Genomic DNA, 20110 nt, shown 5'->3' on the forward strand with positions numbered 1-20110 from the left:
CAGATTTTTGCTTATGATAATGTTACAGTGAAAATAAGTAAGACCTCTTATTGTGTATTTAAGCCGATACTTTTTTCGATACTTTTTAAAGCCTTAAATTGAGATAATCTAAGACATTTTCAGGCATTTTAAGGAAAGGAAATACAAGCTGCTGTAAGACAGATGAGTAGGTAAAGGGGATTTGTTCCTACCTCTCTGCCGTGGAGGAAGACTTCCTCTGGCACATCACCGCCAGCGAACTGCTTCCCGGTGCCATTTCCTGTTTGATCTCCCAGGCAACCAGGTTGCTAGGCTTCACAGCCAGGAAGTTGATGCCCGACTGGAACCACGCCCTACAGAGAGAAATAAAGATGGAAAAACATGAAAAACGGGTAGGCAGAAAAGGAGAGAAAGCAAAGAAAGAAAGGTTGGAACACGGTCGATCCAAAACACACAACGATGCATCATGAACAGAAGAGGAAAGAGAGCAGAGTCATCGCGTTGACGGTTTGGGGAAATTTGCTTAAAATTGAATTTGCTTCGCTTGGAATTTCCCTGCCCTGATTTTCTCGCTGGTTTTCTTTAATCCTCGATACGTGCCATACGCTCTTTGTATAAAATGTCTTTTCAAATGTATTCACGCCGCATGGTGCCGCCTCCCACTGTGCATTTTGGTGGAAGACGACGGAGGAATGACAGGAGAATCTCTTCCAAAAGTTTTTAGCGGATGTACGCTGAAGTTGAAGATTTGGATTGAGTTGTGTTCTACGAGATGTGTGTTTCTGAGCGACATCAGACTGCCACATTTCAAAATGCAGTTTGACATGATCGTTTCCGTGCGGAGAGAAAGAGAGAAAGACATGAACTAGGGTTGTGTTTCTTTTAATGTGCAGTGATATAACTCCTTCTCCTTCTCCTGCCTTCCTTCCTTCCTTCCGCTCCTCTCCTCTTTTCTTCTTCTGCTTCTTCTTCTCCATCATGGTTTCCTCTCATCAGGACCCCCCACCTCTCCCATTCTCCCTCCCTATACTCCTGCCTCTCTCCCCTTCCCCTTTATTACTTCTTCTCTCCCTCCCTCCATCGCTCCCTCCCTCCTTTCTTCCCTCCATGTTTCCCTCTAATCTACGTCTCCCGCCTCTCCTTCCCTCCCGCCATCCGCCATCCTTCCTCCTCCTCCCCTACCTCCATAGGTTTTCCTTTCTTCTCTCGCCACCGGCCCAGTGTGGCTCCTCCCTCCCTCGCTCCCTCCCTCCCTTGTATACTGCCCTATACCCCCCCTCCCCCCAGTATCCCTCTCTTCTCCTTTCTTCTTCAGGTTTTCCTCTAATCTGTATGCTTTCTGCCTCCATCCCTCTTCCTCCTCCTGCTCCTCTCCCTCCCAAGTTCGCTTTCCTCTCTCATCTGTCCCGCTGTGATTCCCTCCCTCCCTCCATCCTTCCCTTTTTCCTTATCTATCTCCCTATATCCCTCCCTCCCTCCATGCCTCCTTCTCTCTTCCCTTCCTTGTTCTTATCCCCTCTTCCCTCCCTCCCTCCCTCCCTTCTCTGCTTTCTTCTCCAGGTTTTCCTCTAATCTGTATATTTTCTTTTCTCTCTCCATCCCCGGTGTGATTCCCTTCCCTTCCTTTCCCCTCTTCCCGATCTTCCTCCCCTACATCCTTCCCTCCTTCCCTTGTTTCCATTCCTCTCTCCTCCCTCTTCCCTCATTACTCTCTCCCTCCTTTCCTGACTCTCTTTCCTTTCTTCACCAGGTTTCTCCTTTCATCTATACGTTTTGCACCTCGCCTTCGCTCTTCCTCCCCTCCTTCTAAAAGTTTTCTTCCGTCTTTCATCTGTCCCGGTGTGATTTCCTTCCCTCCCTCCCTTTCTCCCTCCCTATCTACCTTGCTATAGCCCTCCCTCCACCCCTCCTCCATCCTTCTATCTCAGGGCCTCCTATGGTTAATCTCTTCCTTCTCTCTCTCTCTCTCTAATCCGTCCCGGTGTGTTTTGTTCTATTTATCACCTTGACAAGACCCTCCCTCAGTTTATTAACACACATGCACTCACATCCACACACACACACACACACACACACACACACACACACATTCAAGTTTGTTTACTGCTTCTCTTATTAACACACACATACAACACTCTCTGGCAAACAACAATCACAAACACACACACACACACACACACTCAAGTTAACTTTTTCCTTTCAAAAGAGGAACAGCCAATCCTCTTTGTCTCCTCTCTCATTATTGCTTTTCTCTGTTTTTCTCTCTTCATGTCTTGCCAAAAACCGCTTGCAAATGTGTCATGCCTGTCCCTTGCCATGCTCCCTCTACATATGTTCATGTGTGTGTTTATGCATATGTGTGTGTGTGTGCACCTGCATGTGTGTGTGTGTCTGAACAAGTTTGGCGCAGGGGAGAGCCCCCCTTGTGAAAACTTGAAAACCCACTTTTTCCTCTGTTTCTCTCGCTCTGAACTCCTTCTCTCAGAGCCGGGGTTTGGCAAATACTTTATTTTAACGGAGGAAAAGAATATTCCCTGGTCGACAATGGTCGTGACGGTGTGTGTGTGTGTGTGTGTGTGTATGTGTGTGTGTGTGTGTGTGTCTGTGTCTGTGTCTGTGTCTGTGTCTGTGTGTGCTGGAGTTAGGAAAAGGAAGAAAAAGAAAACCCAAAACAAAATCGCTTTACGTACGTATAGGCTATGTGTGTGCATGCCATTGCGAGTATGACTGTGTGTGTGTGTGTGTGTGTGTGCGTGTTTGCAAGTACGAGTGTGTGTGTTGTGTGCATGTGCTTTGGCGAGAAATGATGTGTGTGTGTGTTGTGCGTGCATGTCTTGCAAGTAAGATAGTGTGTGCATTGTTTTTGGTGTTGTGTGTGCGCAAGTTCCCAAGTTAGATTGTGTGTGTGCGTGTGTGTGTGTGTGTGTGTGTGTGTGTGTGTACGTATGTGTGTGTGTGTGTGTGTGCTCTGGGGACGCATAAAGCAGTAAAGAATGGCGGGCGGTTCCCAAAAAACTCCTCCTTTATAATTCAACTGCCTCCTCTCTCTCTCTCTCTCTCTCTCTCTCTGTCTCTCTCTCTCTCTCTATCTCGGTCTCTCCCCTCACGCTCTCTCTCTCTCTTTCCTTCTCCATCTCTCTGCTCCATTCTTTTTCTCCGTCTTTCCCTCTCCACCATCTCTCTGCTCCCCTTCCACTAACCCAGACTTTAAAATAATCCACTCCAAAGGAAGCTTACTGTACCCAGACTGTGGCAACAGAAGTATGTAAAACAATACAGTGAGTTAGGAGAGAGAGAGAGAGAGAGAGAGAGAAAACAAAAAAGAGTGGATAGACTTTAAATGACAGACTGACAGGAGTGGAGTGTGAGGGAGGAGAAATATACACCTGAACACCGACTCAGAGAACTTCACACCAGACACATTTTTAGAGGACAAGGTCGTGGCAAAGACAAATCATATTACTGTAAAAACATACTGTAAAAAATTATCCAGCACTCTAAAACACTCCTTATGTGTGTGAGCCCAAATCTTATTCTTTACTCATAATGTTAAATCACTGCATTTTACAGTAGATTTTATTTAAATGTGTGGTTTCCTGTGAGATGGTTCCGAAATTGAGTGTGAGGTTAATATATGTGTATATATATATGTTCATAGGAGCTACATAATTATATAAAATCTTGTGTATTGGTAAATATTTTGATTTGTACGTTAACAATTGAAAGGACGACACATGAATCATTTCATAAACTGTTGCATGCAAAGCTAAAATGGCTTAATGTATTGCATTTTCTTTTGCTAGATAAAATGCAAAGTTAAAAGATCTCTATAGTTTTGATTTTCTCCAAAAACACATACAACTAAGTAGTAAAATGTTATGCTTTCAGTGGAATTCGAGCTGCATCCATTCACTAGAACTAAAACTGGAACCAAAATTGTGACAGACGTGGATCCACAACCCGAATTAGCCCGAAACCACCACTTTTACAAGAAATAGAGGCCTGTCACTGCATGTTGTGAGACTGATTACCGATGATTACGAAGGTTTGAAGAGCAGCAACCAGACTACAACATTAATCCACGTCAAAACAAAGAAATTACCTATTTTCTGCGCAGAGGGAGGATGCTCAAATTATACCGTAAAAGGGGGGGGTTAGAGATCAGGGAGGAAGAGGTGACAACATCGCAGTGTTTCCTTTTGTTGTCACTCGTCCAGCATGACGGCGTGACGCTCGTGACTGCTGGTAAACACTGTCAGACGTTCTGTGACAGGGAAGTGAGACTGAGGCAGCGCTGACAGGCAGCCAACAAAGGCTGCCCGGATAATCAGCGTTCATGTCAATTGCAATTCAATTCAATTCAATGAGCTTTATTGGCATGGCGCACATATGCTCATGTTGCCAAAGCACAGATTCAAACGTAAATGAAATAGAAATAAAGTAAAATATAATGAAATAAACTGCATATTAAATCACTAAGCGTTTTCAATGTTAATTTGTGTATAGAATCTGGGACTGTGTAAAACATTCACTGAAGAGATACGATTTTGAGTTTTAGTTTAAAACTTGCTCATTCACTTACACATTGTATCTTTTTCTATTTTAGTTTAATTGGGTTTTTTGGGGGTTTTTTTTGGTGGCCTCACACCTGAGAAATGTAGACACTGCTAGATTCTTCACATAAAATATCTCTGGATAATAACAGTGATGATTAAATCTAATAATTGTAATACGTGTGCTAACTAAGCAAAGTTAAAAGAAGGGATTACAGATGTATGTCTCTAACTAGCATCTTTAATTCATCCATTCTTCCATTTTCCAGCAGCTTATCGGGATCAGGGTGGCAGCAGGGCCTGAAGAGCAGCCCGGACACTGTTTCCCCAGCTCCTCTACAGCTTTAAATCCTACAGCTAAAATCAATATCTGCATGTATGTACAATTGGAGTGGCTCTTAACATTTTTGGGCTTACTCTCGGCTCCTTGCTGCAGCCGTAAATCCCCATAATGGTCATTCTTTCACACCAAATGATTGAAAATTTCACACTTTTGCATTTTGTTCCCTACTTGAGTCTGATAATATCCATTATTTCACAAAAAACGCATTGACAAAAATAAATTTGTAGATCGAAAATATATTTTTTCACATTACAGTATATTCCACGACTCCCTAACTTCATCACAACACCCCCAAGGGTGCCCAAGTCCCAAACTTGAGGATCAGACTGCTCTGTTGATTCAGTAAAAAGTAAAATGAATCCAAGAGAGAATGGAGCTTTCAGTCACAAGCAAGTCTACAGCTTTTAGTGGTTGCTGGAGTTGATTTTTGTGGGAGGAAAGGTAGAAGCATGACTTTGCTCGCTTGCGTTGGGGCTGATACACACACACATGCACACGCACACACACACACACACACACACACACACACACACACACATGCACAGTCACATATGTACACAAACACAGGGCCACACTGTCCCTGTGGTGCATCTGTCAGGACTTAGTTTGGTGTGCATGTGTGTGTGTGTGTGTGTGTGTGTGCGTGTCTGTCAACAAGCAGGATGATGGACAAGGCTGCGTCCCTAAGCTGCTTCTGTCAGATCCACGTACAGCACCAGAGCTTGACAAGTGTTTGTACGTTATTGTGTGTGTGTGTGTGTGTGTGTGTGTGTGTGTGTGTCTTTTTTTCTCTGTCTATGTCTGTTTTTATAGGTAATGCAGGAAGACAAGCAAAACTTTCCCCCATACTTTATTTCACTTTCTTTCTGTCTCTCTGCCTCTCTCTCTCTTTATCTATCAGCCATTTTCACTTTCTGTCTTCGTAATGTTTCTTCAATGAGGATAAATCCACATAAACTGGACTACTGGGCTGAAACACAGTCTGTTTGATAAACTGACAAGCTTCAACTGAACGTATTTACATCTATTGCTGCCTCCGCAATTAAAAATGTGTCTTATCTGCGTTATAAAAAAAAATCTTAGAGATGGCAAGTGCAAATGAAATAGCATCCGGTTTAATTTCCATATTGTGATGTAAATAAAAATGAAGAAAAATCAAAAGCTTCCCTGGGAGAAATAGCCTGTGTCTTTGGCTACTGTGCCCCTACTCGAATTTGTCTAAGTGAAGAGCAGCAGTGGAGCGATGGGGAGTCTTCATCCAGTCAAACCAACTCCGACTCATAAAGTCTATGAGCAGAGCAGATCAGACCCGCCGTGACAAGAAATAGAGACAAACTGGCCTCACCAAAGCTAAATTAGTAATCAAAATGATGAGACTAACAGAAAGCGTGCAAACAAGCCTCTCTCTCTCCCTCTCTCTCTCTCTCTCTCTCTCTCTCTCTCTGTGTGAAGCAGGCAGACTGACTGGAGAACAGAAACAAACTCTGCCTCCTCCTCCTTCTCCTCTTAAGTTCAACGAGATGAAGTTATCTTCAGCTAAATATGTTTTCTCTGCGATTACAGTCATACTATTAAAACATCCGAATGATATTGAAAAAATCCGGACGGAAAAAATATTCAGGTCAAACACATTATTCACGCTTTGCCGAATATTGTATTTGGATTCGGGAACATCGTTACCATGTACAGCTGAAGTTGACTAAAGTCGTCTGCAGAGAAAAGTTGAATGGAGAGGCGGAAAGAGAGGTATGTGGATGAACTGATGCACATTTATACCCTTCTCACACTGGACTAGTAACCCAGATAGCAGCATCATCATACTGTAATATATGTGTGTGTGTGTGTGTGTGTGTGTGTGTGTGAAAGGGATAACAGATTATTTTACTAGCAAGGAGAATCAATTAAGTTAAATGTATTCCTTTGAGTCAAATCATTTTTTGGGCTGTTGTACAACGCTTGTCAAGAGTGTTATATCAAAGGAGGTGTAATATTTCATCTGCTACCTGTTCACACACAGGCCTAATCATAATCACAAACACACACACTATCTCTCTCACACATACACACACACAAACACAATCAGCGCTGATACAAGGTCAAGCAGATGTGTGTGGCATGTGGCGTGTGTGTGTGTGTGTGTGTGTGTGTGTGTGTGTGTGCGTGTGTGTGAGTAAATCACTGCACTACAGCGCTGGCGATAACTCTGGCCACCAGGTTAACTTGAAGAGCATCTGGTGATAGAAGAACAGATTTTCGCTTGACAGAAAGAGAGACGGAGAGGAGGAGAGAGAGGGGGGAAAAGACAAGATGAAAGAGGAGAAACAGAAACAAAAAGGAAGCGAGTGAAGAAGAGAGAGACAGGGAGAGGACCTAGACTGACTTCCAAGAGTGTGTGTGTGTGTGAGGGAAAGAGAGAGAGAGAGAGAGAGAGAGAGAGAGAGAGAGAGAGAGAGAGAGAGAGAGAGAGAGAGAGAGAGATACTTTCATCCTGGTAATTGCAAGAGAAGGGTGAGAGGAACACACACACACACACACACACACACACACAATTTTACACACACTTGGAAGAGAGGCCCTCTAGGTGTTTCCTCTCCTTTCTTTCTTTCTTTCTTTCTTTCTTTCTTTCTTTCTTTCTTTCTTTCTTTCTTTACTTTTCTGTCCATGGCCTCATGTACATTGTGTGCTGCTGTGTAGACACACACACACACACACACACAACTATCTATCTATCTATCTATCTATCTATCTATCTATCTATCTATCTATCTATCTATCTGCAGACATTGTAGAAATCACACTATTTACTGCATTTTGCTGAAAAATGCAGTAGACAATCTTCCATCAGACCATCATTAAACAGTCTGGGAAAATAATCTCAGACTCCTTTAATGTTCTCCAGTCACAATTTGACCCGCTCCTCTCAGACAGAGGCTTCAGGATTCCACAATGGAAATTGAGCCGATATAAAAACTCCTTTGTTCTTCTATCAGTGAAACTCTTGAATGCCGGAAGATAGAGGGGTATTGACTATGTGCCACTTGTGTTTGTGACTGCACTGTATTGTTTTGTCTGTCGTCCTCTCTTTATGTAGCAGCTATGCATGTCCAAGGCAAATTTCCCCCTGGGGACAATGAAGTTTATCTTTATCTTGATCTGAGTATCAGTGAAGGATAGATGTAAGATAAACACATGAAGGGGGGCTTCTACAATACCGACGCTGTATGTCAGGTTCTGGTGTGCTTGCACTGTGTCAGTATGTACTTTGAAACTCTTTGTCTCTGCACCAATGTCACCAAGGCAAATGCCTGGTGTGTGGTGAGGGAACCTCCAGGGAAACTCCCAACAAAGCGTAAGCTCTTACTGCTTAGAAACTCTCTGTGTGTTTAGAGCCTGTGGGCTTGTAAGGGCTCGAAACTGACAGATCCCTTTGACAAGAATGCAGCTCAAAGGGCTTAGTAAGCCTACCAAGGCTTAAGAGTGATTCAGATGTGTTATTCCAAAAGGCATCGAGTTGGTAAACAATGTTTTAGGGTAGAAAACTAGGTCTTAAGCCCTCAAGGTTCATGTGCTCCTCTTATATGTATCATTTTGATCTTTGTTTCTCTTTATTGGTTTTTCATGAGCGATTCTGCAGCAGATTAGAAGTAATCGTTTGAAGTTTAGCTTCAAACCAATTCCCAATTCACAGAAGTTGATGATACACGCTGTGTGTGGTGTAATCTATGGTGGTTGCTCAGAGACTGTCTTGGATGCAGGTAGAAAGAAGCTGTAGGTAGAAACCTGTGTTGGCTATAAGAGGAAAGGGGGGTTGGGTGAGAGCAGGTGTGTCATTGGGGTTATCAAGAGGGCATTTCCTATCGTAGATGTTTGGTTTGGCACCTGCAGCAGGTTCAGCAGTGAACTACAACACCATTCCATCCCAGACATCCCTGCTGTCAGCACTGATTAGTTCAAGTTCAAGTTCAATACTTTATTGCCTCCTCAACATGGTTGATTGGGATTTGTTTTGGCAAGCTCACTTAAAACAGACAGAGAGGGACAAAGAATGATTAAAATGAACCACAAGATGCTTAAGACACTTAGCACTTAACACTTAAAACACATAGAACACAAGGTAAGATATAAAATGATAAGTCCATTTGATCATATCTGATCGGAAAACACATACTTTCTTCACACAAACACATGACAAACAAACAAACACACAGAGTGAGCAACACCAAGTCGCCATAGTCCTTCTAATTTTGCCCCTTTCTCCCTTGAAGGCAGAGACCGAGCTCACCAGACCTATGCTCACCTACAGGAACCCTGCCATTGCACTTAAAGTTAGACATTACCAGCATCCAGAGGCAACTTCAACAATGTCCATGGGTTGATAAGTGTCATGTCAACGCTTCATCTCACTCTGGGTGCCAACAATGACAGGACAACCAGTGTGGGTACACAAAATAGAGGCTTCAGGTATGAATGCCAATGCACTCTAAAATGCACTTATAAAACTATAGCTCATTTGTTATTACAATAAAAATCCTTTCTTCCTCCTTCCTTGCTTTTATTCTCTTTCTTAATACTCCTTCATTATGCACTATCATTCTAGGGTTGCAGTGGTACTACTTTTTTTTTTGTAGCTCTGAGCCTTGCACTCCTTACTGTTGGTTGCTTGTAATGTTCAAGGAATTTAAACTCATTCTACAGTTGCACTCATTGTCAAGTCACTCTGGATGAAAGTGTCAGCTAAATGCCTAAAATGTAAATGTGAACGAAAAGGCATTCTTCTCCTAACAAAAGAGCAGACCTGTAGCCATATGCTGCGTGTCAGGAAACGCCGCTGCATGTATAGCAGCAGATGTGTCTGAGAGACAAAAGTAAAAGAAGACATATTGTTTGTCTGAAGTTGTTGTTGGAGCAGATGTTTTAGGGGAAGGCGTACGGGAAGCATACTGAGTCCATCTTCCTGCGTTTATCCTACATCCAAAAGGCATCAATACTCCAGATGACTCTATACAGTGTCCCACAGTAGAACTGAATTCTTACGGTATGTTGTAACACAAAACTCTAGTTTCTCTCAACCAACCAGTTCCCAGACCATGCCTTGTACGCCTGTATGCCTGAAAATAGAGGCAAACTATTCTAAACAATTCCTCTTGGGGGAGGAGCCAAAGGGAAATGTTAGTCAATGTAAACAATAAAGTGCCTAGAATGCATGCAATTAAAACCAGTAAACTTTAAATAAACATTTTTTGATGTTTCCAGAGTTAAAGAAACAACACCGGCGGCCAAGTAGTTTTGAAGTTATTAATAAATGGTTGCCGTTTTGTTCGATACAGACAGACAGATGTGTGCAATGCAAGTCAATACATCACCTACATATTTCTAAATACATTCTGGAGACACTCTGTCATCGCTGGACACATCAGTGGCATTTAAATGAGTCAACTGTCAAATCATTAAAATCTAATTTCCCGCATTTCCTTGTTTGTGAAAGGCAGAGTTGAAACAATCTGCTGTTGTGATTGCAATACAGAGAAAATCCTCGATATCTTTCTTTTTTACAAGTGACAAGTTGCAAATTTTCTATTATAAAGTAAGGATGTGTCCACCTGTGATCATGCATAATCATTCTTGGCTCAGATTATTTATTTTGTTACAATCTATTCAAGGATGCAATGCGAACTCAGTTTATCCACCTTATTGGCTGATATAAACCTTTATTCTGAAATTTAAGTGATATGACGATTGGATCTTTTAAGGGAAAAAGCATAAATTAGTACTTTTCTGAAAATACAATTGATTTGGTTTGGTGGTTTTGGTGACGGGTTGTACACTCACCTTTTCATCGATCACTACATCACTGGATCTATTTTCAGGACAATGTGGCCCTGACCCTTGCACTCCTTACTATTAGTTAGGGTGCGATCACACCTACAGTTTGTTCTCGTTGGCCCAAACCATATTTGAAAAGTTTACTTTGTAACATTTTTGTATGTGGTTCATTTACTTTCACACGGCCTGAATACAAGCGAACCAGGACTTGTAAACAAAAGTCATATGACTCAAAAGAAGCTTGTTTATTGGACAGAGTTTTGGTAACCTGTCATCCCGCGAGATTTAAGATTTTGGCAGACGGGGAGCGGCTCCGAAACTTTAACTACGGACTTATCTCTGGTCTTCATACCAGGTAAGAACACAGATGTCAATATCCATCCTTATACCCATAAAACCATATGGATCAATGGCCGAACAACAAAACAACATACTCATAAAACCTTGTACGATTACGTTCTCTCTTTCTCAGGCGGTCTCGGTGCGGGTATTTGGTGCCACCCTGGTTCGAATGACATCGCTCTCACCCGCCCGAACGAACCAGACTAAAGGAGGAAACGCACCGGAGTTCGATTGAGATGCTTGCTGTGAACGCACCCTTGCCTGCAATGTTGGTGATCTGGGAATCATAGGTTACTGCTCACTGTCACTCTGGGAAAATAGCATCAGCGAAACCTAGAATGTAACGTACTTAGCTGTTTCAGGCAGATGAGGTTTGGAAAGTTTTGAATAAACAGTTGTCGTTGTTTCTGAGGGTTCGGTGAGACAGATGGGGAGCTGAACGTTTGGAAGTTTTTAATAAGCAGTAGTTGAATATTTGAAAGGAGGAAGTAAAAGAGGGCGTTATGTTGGGGGGTCACAGGTCAAATGCGTCTCGCTGTGAGAACATCTGTTTCAGCCTGCTGCCCAGAATTGCTCGCTCGCTCCTGTTTTCTCATTCTCTCCCTCCTTTTCTTTTAATTTCCCTCCTTCCAACTCTCGTTCTTTCCTTCTTAACGCCTCTCATTCACTCCCTCTTTTCCGTGGTTTCTCTTCCTCTGTTGTCCTTTCACCCTCCCTTTCATTTTCTGCCCCCTCTCACTCTGCCACTTTATCTCTAACTCCCCCCTTTCATTCTCTCTCTCCCTCTCTCTTCTCTCCTCTTCCTGTCATTCTCTTTCCCTCTGCCTCTTTCTCTGTCACTCTCATTCTCTCTCTTTCTCTCCCGCTGTCTTGTCTCTCTCTCCTCCATCTCCTCCCCCTCTCTGTCTCTTTCTCTCACTTTTCTCTTTTCCTGTCTCTCTCTCTTTCTCTGTCTCTCTCCACTCTCTCTCTCTCTCTCTCTCTCTCTGAGCAGCTGGCTCCCTAGTTATATAAGTTTACTGCAAAATGACTATTGTGTAATAAAGATGAAAGCTGCTGGAAAACACAGAGGTATGTGTGTGTGTGTGTGTGTGTGTGTGTGTGTGTGCAGATGTGTCTATGTGTGCGTGTGTGTGTGTGTTTAACTCAATGTATGTATATAATCTTCTGTGAATCCAGTACATGCCTCTTTGCCTGTGTGTGTGAGCCATACATGCCTGTGTGCGCATATGTTTGCCTATTCTTATGTGTTAATTATGCATGAGCGAGGAAAACGCCATCAGTTCCCTTCTGCTCCAGACCTGCTCTTTGCTTTATATTGCTGTTTGGAACAAGCGGCGTAAAGTCAGGCCTCAGCACTACCAGCGCTGCAGGGGAAGCCGTTATAGAAGCCCCGCCTCCTGCATTCATGCTACATCTATCCCGCGTTATTACTGCAGACAATTCTCTCTTTAATGCTGTACAGTAGAAGCAATTTAAAGGTGCATTAAGATTTTTTACTGTCCCAGAGCACAAAATGACCATAATATATCTGCAGGGGGTTCATAGGGCTGCTGATCAATACCAATGACTCAGTGATTAGTTGGCCAGGCTTTCAAAATCTCACTTTCCAGCCTGTACTTTCTGTTTTGGAAATGAACCACCTCTCACATTTTCAGCTGCTCAAAGATGGGGGACGGCGCCACGAGCTAATGACCGGCATCACAACATATTTTATTCTCAAGCCAAAAAAGCAGATGACAAAGCAGTATTATTTGCATCGTGATACATTACCTCTTCACTAGACTTTCTCTACTCTAATTAGCTTGCTTACTCATTCTATTATGGAAATGTGACTTTTATATTTCTGTCCATTAGCTACAGTAGCACAGAAGTCGACATAATGTATAAGTTACTTAATGCCCCTTTAATATACTGCATCACAAAGTCTAGTGTCTCTCAGCCACCTAGTTACCAAATCATTCTTTGTGAATTCCCACAGCTATAAAGAGAGAAAAACTTGTCTCACGTTCAGTAAGCATACAGTAATAAGTCTGCTTCAATGGCTACAAATGTATTGTTGTGTGCTGCATGCTTCACAACACAGCATTATGTTGTGGAAGGCCTATTGTTGAAGAGAATGAACATGGGTATGATGATGAGGAGGAGAAAGAAGATGAAGAGGGTGATGAACTGAGGAAGGCATGGCAGCCAGACAGTGGTAAAGTAACTGCAGACAGTTTTTCAGCATGGCGGTTGTCAAGTATAGCTGTGGAGCAGTAAATTAGCCACTGGCCTCGCCTACAGTCATAACTAAACTATAATTACGGTGAAGCTGTGGAAAAAGTTCCCATTCATGCATTCTGTGATAGTTTGTCTAGGTTGTCTGTTGTGCCAGTCAGTTCAAGCCAAAGTCAAATTTACTGTATTTAGAGTTAATATCAAACCCACAAAAGGTAAATTCAATTCATGCACTATTGCAACGTTGTGTTATAACCTTTTACCAACCAAATATACTTGATTAACACAATGAAAAACCACACAACAAACTTTTCAATGCAGAACCAATTATATTGAATATAATAAAATAACCAATCCAGATGGTAATCCCACAATTAAACGTAACACAAAATAACATACTTCGTAACAGTTCAGTTCAAGAAAAGCTCATTGTTTGAAAAATGCATAAATCCAACAGTTATTAAACCCTAAAAAAAATCCTTTAAATTTTTGTTTATTCACAGCTTTCTTTACCGTAGTTTTCCTTTCGTGTCAAGTCAGTCAGCAGTTAGTCTTTCAAGCGGATATACATAATCCGATCAGCAGGAACTGATGAAACAATCAATGAGGCAGAGTGGTGAATGGGTGTGTATCGGTTATGTTAGGTTGCATAAGTACAGCTGAGATGTCACAATTCATCAATCTTGCATTAGTACTGCAGGCAATTCTTTCTCAAATGTTTACAGTAGCAACACAACGTTTTATCATAACACAAAACTCGAGCGTCTCAACCCTTCCTTGTAATTTACGACAGCTGAAAAGAGAGCAACACTTAAGTAATTCCTGTTAGAGGATGGAGCCAAAGTGCAGCAGCAGTTCAGCAAGCATGCAGTAAAGCATGGGACTTCTCCAACTGCTACATTGGTACACATTCTTAAGCGGGACACTGATAACATAATCTGTACCGCTTGATGTTTGGATACTGGATTTCTTTTAGAAAAACCCTCACACATGCAATACAGCCGCCCACTCTGCCTCCCACTGCACACGAGATTAGAAGACACATTTCTCTGTAAACAAAGACACAGTAGCGGTGGGAAGCTGGCTGGTGACGGAGCTGCGAGCTCGTCCTCTGGGCTGCGCTCCCAGATTAGCTGTGTAGCAACAAGCTACTCTACCACAGATCGCTTTCATGAGGCACAGGGTGAAATGCGTCACTTTCACCTTTAGATATATCTAACCAGAATACCCCTTTTCAGCTGCTCATTCACGTGACAACCTCCACCCCCAACCCGCTCAGTCTCTCACTTTACCAGTGGTGCTTAAAGGGAAATTCCCACCAATAAACATACAGTATACGTCACGTGGTTTCCTCCGATGCTGCACAGTTTGGTCTAGATTTCTGTCCTGTTAAGGAAAAAGGCAGCAACTGCTCAGAGGGTGAAACTGAAATTTGACTTTTGAGAAGATTATTTAATTCCTTGACTTAGTAAAAATTCAAAAAAAATTATTCAGTAACACTTATTAAATTATCTGCATTGGTCTACATTCTGTTCTACATCTAGTTTACAAGATACATTTATTAATTCATTAATGAGTGGAGAATAAGTCAATCATTTATAAATTGTATCATAATTAAATTATTTTTGATTGCCTTAGTGAACAATTTGTCAATAATCTATTATTCAAGCTAAAAAAAATAAATCCTAATTCAATATTTATAAATGATTAACAAATGGTCATTTACTATAAATTAGTAAACAATGTAGGAACAAACTACTCATCAATTAGTTGTTACTTTACATTAAATAATAATATTAAAGGTTACTTCACCATTAATTAATGATGGTTATTGGTAAGTGTTACCAGATATCTTGTTATTCCCCTCTGACCTAATGCTGACTGTGTCATTTTCAGCAAAAAGTTACTGCCTTTTTCCTTTGTAGGGCAGAACTGTGAACATGATCACGGCTGCTGGTATCGAGAGACACTTTGGGGAGTCGCTCCATTGATAATGAACAGGAGACTGATTTTTGTGGAAGCAGTGATAACACCAGGGAGAATATTAGGGGAATATGGGCCGCATGTGGTTCAGAACTGCTCAGTCAGCAGACTAATAAAGCTCCATGAAGCTCATTTGGATGAAAAGATGAAATCTTAGGAGTCCACGACTTCAGCTTCCCATTTATTATGAGCAGAGGAGGTCCAACTAAGTCTTCCCTTCTAAATGAGAGGTGGGATGATGAGAGGCTAATCAATATGGGGAGGCAGAGAAATGTTTCTGTGTGTGTGTGTGTGTGTGTGTGTGTGTGTGTGTGTGTGTGTGTGTTTTCTTTTTTTTTGTTTTATTGTGTTTGTATTTTTTAAATTTCTATTTCCCTCTCTATGTGTTGATTCTATCTGTATGTATATTCAAACAAGTGTCTTTGTGTCTATATGTACAGTATGGTATGTGTGTGTGTGTGTGTGTGTGTGTGTGTGTGTGTGCGTGTGCATGTGTGGGGTCAGATTGGTATTTAATCGACTAAGGAGTCCCACTGGACTTGGTTTAATTGATGCAGAGTTAAGACCAAGTCTACACACACACACACACACACACACACACACACACATTCACACAATGTCTTGTTTGAACACATACCCATGAAGACACACACACTCACACAATGTCTTGTTTGAACACATAACACATAACCATAACAAAACAGACACACACACACATTTCCGCCCCAGGCTAGAGACACACAGGTCTCAATGGGCCATAGCAACGGTAACAAAGGTATCAGTTGGCAGGCAGAACAAACAAATAAACATGTCAACAAAATCAACAAACAACAGGTTAGATCAACACATACAGCTGGGAGCAGAGACTCAATGATAGGGCAGCCACTGGAGCCTGAGGTGTGTGTGCGTGTGTGTGTGTGTGTGTGTGTGTGTGTGTGTGTGTGTGTGTGCATGTGCGAGAGAGAGAGAGAGAGAGAGAGAATGGCACAACAATGCATCTCATATCAGTCTGTGATCCAAAGAGAAGTGCACTGTCAGTCAGACTGCTCACATACACACACACACACACACACACACACACACACACACACAAACACAAACACACAAAGTGGGTGCAGGACCTGGGGGTAAAAGTGAGGTTATATTGGTCTCAGTTGGCCTGTGAGCTGCCAAGACACACTTATATTCACACTCTCTCTCACTCTCACTCTCTCTCTCTCTCACACACACACACACACACACACGGTGTGAGCACAGTCTGTACAGCTTTGAGCCTGGCTGGGGAATTGAACCTCGGAAAGAATGAGATTGAGGGGAAGGGAAGGACACGTGAGCATCCTATATCACAGTATGTCAGTGTACACAGTGTGATCAAGTGCTAGCAGAAACATTTCTCCTTTGGCCACCTGACTGTTGTAGAGCTGCCTAAAAAATCTTATTACAGTTGCTGAATGCTGTGATTGCAAAATGAATTGTGATACATGGGGCCATGCTTTACATAATTGTGTTTGTCAGCACAATGTGGGAATGAAAAAAATGCTTAGGTTTACTGTGTTAGATCACACTTGGGTTGTAGAAGTCCCCGCCTTATCCATTTATCCTGCATCCGTCCCACATTTATACTGAGGGCAATTCATTCGTGTAGAGCCAAATTAGTATTATATTGTAACACTAAACTCATGTGTCTTTCAGCTAATTAGTTGCCAGACCATTCTGAAAAGAGGTCAAACCTTGAATTTTCCAAAAAATTCCTCTAGGAGGCTGGAGCCAGCAGTGCAGCACTAGTTCAACAAGCATGTAGTAAAAAGCAGAGTTTATACGTTGGCTTGATTTGTAACTAGTCTGTTACCCTTTAAGCCAAATACTGACTCAATAGAGTAGAATAGGTAGCGGACGGGACAATCTAGCAAGTCAAACTGGCTCATTTAAATTCCAGTTTGCCCCGAAGCAGATTTCAAGGTAAGTACAACTATTTCAGCCGTATCTGAGATCAATTACTGAAAACTTTAGGAATCTGTACTTTTTCACCAAAAGCACTGAGCGAAGAAGACATGAGAGGAGCCCGACTATGCAGATCTCGGGATGCTAATGTTGTACTGCTAATCTTAAGTAGAGTTAAAAGGTTAAAACAGCCACCTGCTGGGGAGAGATGCAGCACCGCGGGGTTCCAATACTACCATCGCAATTAAAAACGTCAGCAGAGAGGTGCACTTTAAAAAGCTTCAAATCCCCCTTCTTTCTTCTGCGCTTCAATACCTCCTGTAGACCTACAATCACACACGCAGATACACACACACGCGGCTTGGCATGTGGCAGCAATTGTGCTATTCCTAATGGCTTTTCCTTTCTTTGTGTGTGTGTGTGTGCATGTATGTATGATTTTAGGTCTTCTGAGACTATAGAAGCGGAAATAAAAGAAAGGGGTTTGAAGCTTTTTAAAGTGCATCTCTATTGAGATTTTATTCTAATTATTTGAATTATGTGAACCCCCATGGTGCTCCATCTCTCCCTAGCAGGTGTGTGTTTTAACCTTTAAACTCTGCATAGGATTATCTTTAAGCTATACTCAAGTTCACCATTAAACTCTACTTAACGGTGTTATGTGTAGCATTTTATCCTTTTGAGACACAGTAGGCTATAATTACCGCAGATAAAGAGCCAGCCTCTACGTTGCATTTCACATTGTGTGCAAAGGGTTGACTTTTGCGGGAAATTTGCTGGATTGCTTTATGGAACAGAACAGGAACATGCCGCTGTTCTTCCAGCGCAAACCAAGCTAAAGCTTTCTGAGTTTCTGGCAATGGCAGATGGTGGAGTGTGGAATGTGTCAAAGGCCGATGGGAAAATCACTTCCATCATGTTAATCTTCTTCAGTGAAGCAAAATTGAAAAGAAATGCATGCAAAGCAACTGCAGGGAGGAGGAGGTGGGCAAGGATCAACTTCCTCCTTGTGTCAGGAAACAGTGGGGTTTATGGGAAAAAAGGTACAAACACTAACAATACCACACTGGCTACCAAAGAGAGGCTACCAATTTTCTCAACCATCTGTCTCATTTGTTTACGGTCATTATACCAAGGTATCACAATTAATTTGACAATGATATATTGATGTTTAAAAATGCTACACATCTGTAATAAACTTTAAATTCTACTTGTATTCACGTTTTTTTCATAATTGTTTCGTAACATAGGGTGGATACACAAACACACACACACACACACACACACACACAGGCGAACACATGCGTGGATAGAGCACACATGAACAAGCAATATAAAACACACACGCAAAGAGAAGGGAGGGAATTCAAGAGTCGGAGAAAGCAGACAGACAAACTAAATTAAGAGAGAAACAACAAATGACAGAAAGAAAGAAATGATAGAGAAGGGAGGAGGGAAAAAGTTGGGGAGAGAGGGGGAACGACAGAGAGATAAATTGACAGAGAAAAGGAGATGACAGGACAGCCATTGTCCATCCAAATGACCTTTAAGAGCTAAAGAGAAATGGATAAACAAATACAGTTCACATTGTGTCGGTGTGTATTTCCACTGCTGCTTGTTCTCATTTCTCTCCATGTGTGTGTGTGTCTGTGTTTCTCTGTGTGTGTGTGTGTGTGTTTGTGTGTGTGTGTGTGCATGTGTGTTTGACAGACGTCTCTGTCCTGTCCTGCCTGTCTTCGGGCCAGGTGCAGCAGTGTGATAACAGCTCCGCCCCTCCTCTCCTCCCTCATGGGCTGGCTAAGGCTACTAATTCAACACACCACTGATGGAAGGCTTGTTTCCGCTTCGAGAGTCAGCTCTTTGGAACTCGTTCAACGAAAACATTCGATGCAGACCTTTAGTAGCTCTTTCGGGCATTTTGTGAATTTATTTGCCACGGTTGACTCATCTACACTGGACTATGGAGTTAACATCAGCATGATAAATAGAGGCAGCGATAGCCAAATGGTGACAGAAGTGAGCCGGTGGCCTGAGGGTCACCGGTACGAATCCCGACTAGGAAAATCTAGGCGGGGCAAGTGACATACTGTTGAGATACCAAGGCACCGGGTCCCCCAGTTGCACCAGTTCAACTGCTCAGTGGCAGCTTCCAGGTGGGAATGTGTGGAACTGAATGAACATTTTCTCTGGAACGTTTAAAAAAGATATGGATATGAGGCAGACTGTCAGCTTTAGATTCTGGGTCTATTGGTCTTCACAATTAACAATGATGAAGTGAATGAAGTATACAAACCTTAGTGACATATACTATGAATACTACAGTACTACAATAATACAGTGGAGCCCTTTGGCATAAATGAAGAACTGAATATGTCATGTTTCCTCTAATGTGTCATATTTGACGGTTATTTGTACTTGTACTTTTTGTACTTTTATCTTTGTAACTTTAAGAGAGGTCTATGTTCTTTTGTTTCTGACATGTTGTTAGGGGTGTGGCACTTGGACACTGACTATGGCAACTCCCACCCTTGGATTCATTATCCAATAGATTTGAAACCCTGTTCAACCAATTATCCAATGACAATTGTACACCTGGTCTAGGTTGACTATATATGTTGTTTGCCTCATGTCTTTGTCCACTTTGACTCTGATGAAGACACAGTAGTGTCGAAACGTTAGTCTGTTTACACAATTAAAGGCTGTAAATCAATCAGTGTGCTCCAGTCCCTTTTGTTTTCTGGATACTATGAATACTGTTTGTTTCAGTCACTAATGTACAACTGTGCTGCGTTGTGGTGCATGGTCGCTTGTGTGTGTGTGTGTGTGTGTGTGTGTGTGCGCTCTTGCACTTCTATCCTTTTGAGTTCAGGTTTGAGTCTGCCACCCCACCATCCCACCGGTGGGTCGTCATTACAAACACGTTGCG

At 42.2% G+C, this 20110-nt stretch overlaps 1 protein-coding gene across 1 annotated transcript in view; it reads right to left on the reverse strand.

Moving 5' to 3' along the window:
• Positions 1-20110, reverse strand: part of LOC139929890 (transmembrane protein 132C) — a 190800-nt gene that overhangs the window by 136349 nt on the left and 34341 nt on the right. Inside the window, exon 4 of the mRNA XM_078285377.1 lies at positions 192-332. Coding sequence (XP_078141503.1) covers positions 192-332 — 141 coding nt within the window. The remainder of the gene's footprint in view (positions 1-191; positions 333-20110) is intronic.

This window comes from Centroberyx gerrardi, chromosome 8 (genome assembly GCF_048128805.1).
Source record: "Centroberyx gerrardi isolate f3 chromosome 8, fCenGer3.hap1.cur.20231027, whole genome shotgun sequence".
Lineage (NCBI taxonomy): Eukaryota > Metazoa > Chordata > Actinopteri > Beryciformes > Berycidae > Centroberyx > Centroberyx gerrardi.